General features: G+C 37.2%; 1 protein-coding gene across 1 annotated transcript; it reads right to left on the bottom strand.

Annotated features, from left to right (window-relative positions):
- Positions 1–767: 767 nt before the first annotated feature.
- On the bottom strand, positions 768–1,700 carry LOC130040198 (olfactory receptor 14J1-like). Its single transcript, XM_056132207.1, has one exon. The coding sequence runs from the start codon at positions 1,698–1,700 to the stop codon at positions 768–770; it is 933 nt and encodes a 310-aa protein (XP_055988182.1).
- Between the last annotated feature and the right edge of the window lie 2,010 nt (positions 1,701–3,710).

The following is a 3,710-nucleotide window of genomic DNA, read 5'->3' as shown; positions in this document are numbered from 1 at the left end:
AAACTAGTATCTCTGAGAACCTCACTGATCATTACTTAAAATATCCCTTCCTCATGAGTAGCAAAGTGATCCACTACATCTGAAATTGGAAAGGGAGATCATGAGACATTACGAGGGTGGCATTATCGAATGTGAATGGAAGCCCCAAAAAGTTGAAAAACATTACTGGAACTAAAAGAACCAATGAATGCTGACTGTCAGGGCGTTTTGACCAGTTTATATACATCATATAATATCTGAGAGTAGAAGAGAACTTACTGGAAATAAAACAAATCTCATATGCACATTTTTATATAACCTTGACATACAAATCAAGAGTCACTAACCTAACTGGTTTTAAATTAACAAAATCTCATTTATATTACTCCAAACCTTAATGAAGAAATCTTAATGTGTTCCATTTACAAGTTTAATTTAGGTATTTTTGATAGTTTATTACCCAATAATATATAAACACAATATTCCCCTTCAAATGTCCACTAGAATCATTGTGGGGTGTTTTTTTTTCTTTTTGGGTCATACCCAGCGATGCACCGGAATTACTCCTAGCTCATGCACTCAGGAATTACTGCTGGCGATGCTGGAGGACCATATGGCATGCTGGGAATCGAACTCAGAATGGCTGCCTGCAAGGCAAATGCCCTAATCACTGTGCTATTGCTCCAGCCACTATATTCACCTTTTATTTTTAAAATTTCCTGATAAATTATGTCAGGATTCCTCATAGAAATTGAAATTCTCTCCCCACAAAGAATACATAAATGTGATCAACAAAGACAAGCTTTATTTATCTTAAAAATCTTTCTTACAGCTGACTTAACGGCTTTATTTCTCAGGCTGTAGATCATTGGATTGAATGTTGGTGGAACTACTGTATACATAATAGTGAGTAAAATATCTGACACCGTTGGAGAGTCTGAATGAGATTTAAAGTACTCAAATGCAGCTGTAGAAAGAAATAATAAGACAACAGCGAGGTGGGGGAGGCAAGTGGAAAAGGCCTTGGCTCTACCCTCTGCAGATGGCATCCTCAGCACGGAAGAGAAGATGTGCACGTAGGAGAATCCAATAAAGGCAAAACAAAGAAATCCCACCAAAGCCAGGAAAACAGAGACACTGAGCTCATAGATATAGTCATTAGAGCAGGACAGTTTCATAATCTGGGGGATATCACAGAAGAACTGGTGAATGACACGGGGACCACAGAAGTGGATGGAGAAAGTAGCTGCTGAATGCATGACTCCAGAGATGACCCCACTCACCCAGACGCCAGCGACTCCATGGACACAGGTTCTGACGTCCATGATGATGTCATAGTGCAGGGGCAGGCAGATGGCCACGTAGCGGTCATAGGACATCAGCGTGAGCATGGCCATCTCTGCACCCGCAGAGAGGATGAAGAAAAAGCACTGAAAAACGCATTCCCAGAAGGAAATGTTTCCTCTATGCATGAAAGAGTTGATAACAAATCTTGGTACAGTCACGGAAATGTAGCAGAGATCCAGCAAGGAGAGATGCTTCAGGAAGAAATACATGGGAGACTGGAGACTGTCATCCAGGGAAGTTGTTGTGATGATGAGCATGTTGCCAGTTAAAGCCAACAAGTACAGAATGAGGAACAAAGAAGCATAGACGATTTCTAGCTCGGGCTTTGTAGAAAATCCTATGAGGAGAAACCCACTTTTCGTGAAATTAGCCATAGTCTTCATTAACTTTATATGATGTTGGTTGGAAATCACAGGTCAACTCTCTAGAGTTGCAAAACAATGGTAAAGTAAACAAACCAATATATTAATATCTAAATATAAGTCTATCTCTTCATAAATACAAAAATGATAAGTCTGAGATAATGCCTACAAGTAATGATGTAAAAGTAACAATTATATTACCATAATCATCAATTGGGCTGGAGTGTTAGCACAGTGGGTAAGGCATTTGCCTTGCACGCGGCTGACATGGCCGACCAGGATTTGATTCCTCTTCCTGTCTCAGAGACCCTGGCAAGCTACTGAGAGTGTCTTGCCCACATGGCAAAGCCTGACAAGCTTCCCGTGACGTATTCAAAATGCTAAAAACAGTAACAACAAGTCTCACAATTTGTTGTGAGAGAGTACTGGTGCCCGATCGAGCAAATTGATGAACGGGAGGACAGTATTACAGTGCTAATCATCAATTAAACCAAATCTTATAAATTAATAAATTTATATAATTCTTATTTCAAAATGTCTAAAGAAAATCTTAGAAATCTTTTTTGAAAAATAAAGTTACCTGTCCAATTACTACTGATTACATAAACAGTATCATTTATAATCATTTTTTATTAAAATAAGAATAATATTTTATTCTTTTACAAAATTTTACAAAATTTTTACAAAATTTTTAAGTAATTTTGTAAGTAACATATTAAACCTTTTGTACATTATATACTTATACCATTCGACAAACATTATTTTATCAGGAAAGTTATCTAAAATATATACTATCATGGTCAATTTGTGCCTATATTTTGAAAAAGATCAGAATATTTAACAGAAGATAATTAGTCTATAAATTAAAATAAGTTCATTTACATATAAATAACACTTTGATATAATTAGTAAGTAATTTGCAGCACTGTGGCACTGTCCTCCCATTGTTCATCAATTCACTCATGTGGGCACCAGTAACGTTTCACAACAAATTGTGAGACTTATTACTCTTTTTGGCATGTTGAATACATCTGGGTAGTTTGCCAGACGTTGCTGTTTAGGGCCCTGGATATTTCACAGTTCCTGAGTACTGAGGTACTAATGTATGAGTGAGGCAATGGGTTCAATTCTATGCACTCGCAAAAGAAAAGAGAGAAAAATCTATCTCACAATGATTTACTTATTTATTGAATCACTGTGAGACAGACCCTTAGAAAGCTGTTCACGATTAGATTTCAGTGTTCTAATATCCATCCCTCCACCAGTGTACATTTCCTAGTGTCCCGAGTTCCCCTTCCATCACCCCATCGTCTCTCTCTCTCTCTCAATTCTTTTATAGTAAGTACAATAGTAAAAACGGACAAATTCTGAAATTAAATGAATAGAAGTTTTTAGATGCTTGAAAATGATGTTATACTTTGCCAAGGATATTATATCTAGGATATCAAGTGAATGAATTGATAGAATGGAAATGGACACTAAAAAATTAGAAGGTAAAAAAGAACATAGTGTGCAATTAGTTTTCTTTAGAGAATATATGATTGTTTATGCTGATTAATAGACTTTCACCCTAAATCAGAGACACACAGAAAAACACTGATCTTGCTGTAAGATTTTATAACTAGAAAAATTCCAAGGATTAGACTGTACTGATTTAAGATGAAGTCATGTAGTTTCCTTGCATCTCTTATGATTGTAGCACTTGCTCCAGCGGGCACCAGTAACTTCTCCATTGTTGTTACTGTTTTCGTCATATCAAATACGCCACAGGGAGCTTGCGAGGCTCTGCCATGCTGGTGGGAAACTTTGGTAGCTTGCTGGCTTTCTGGGAGGGATGGAGGAATCAAGGCCGGATGCAAGGCAAACACCCTACCTGCTGTGCTATCGTTCCAGCTCTCCAAATAATTATACTGGGAAAGCATTCAAGTCAGAATTGAATAAGGACACCATCTCTCAGAACTCAAAAACACAGCACAGATCAAATTTTATATTTCTGGAGATCAATTCACCATCAATTTATTG

Source organism: Sorex fumeus, unplaced genomic scaffold (assembly GCF_029834395.1).
Source record: "Sorex fumeus unplaced genomic scaffold, SorFum_2.1 ptg000094l, whole genome shotgun sequence".
Classification (NCBI taxonomy): Eukaryota; Metazoa; Chordata; class Mammalia; order Eulipotyphla; family Soricidae; genus Sorex; species Sorex fumeus.
Note: the sequence above shows the minus strand (reverse complement) of the source record. Positions and strands in the feature narration are given on the sequence as shown.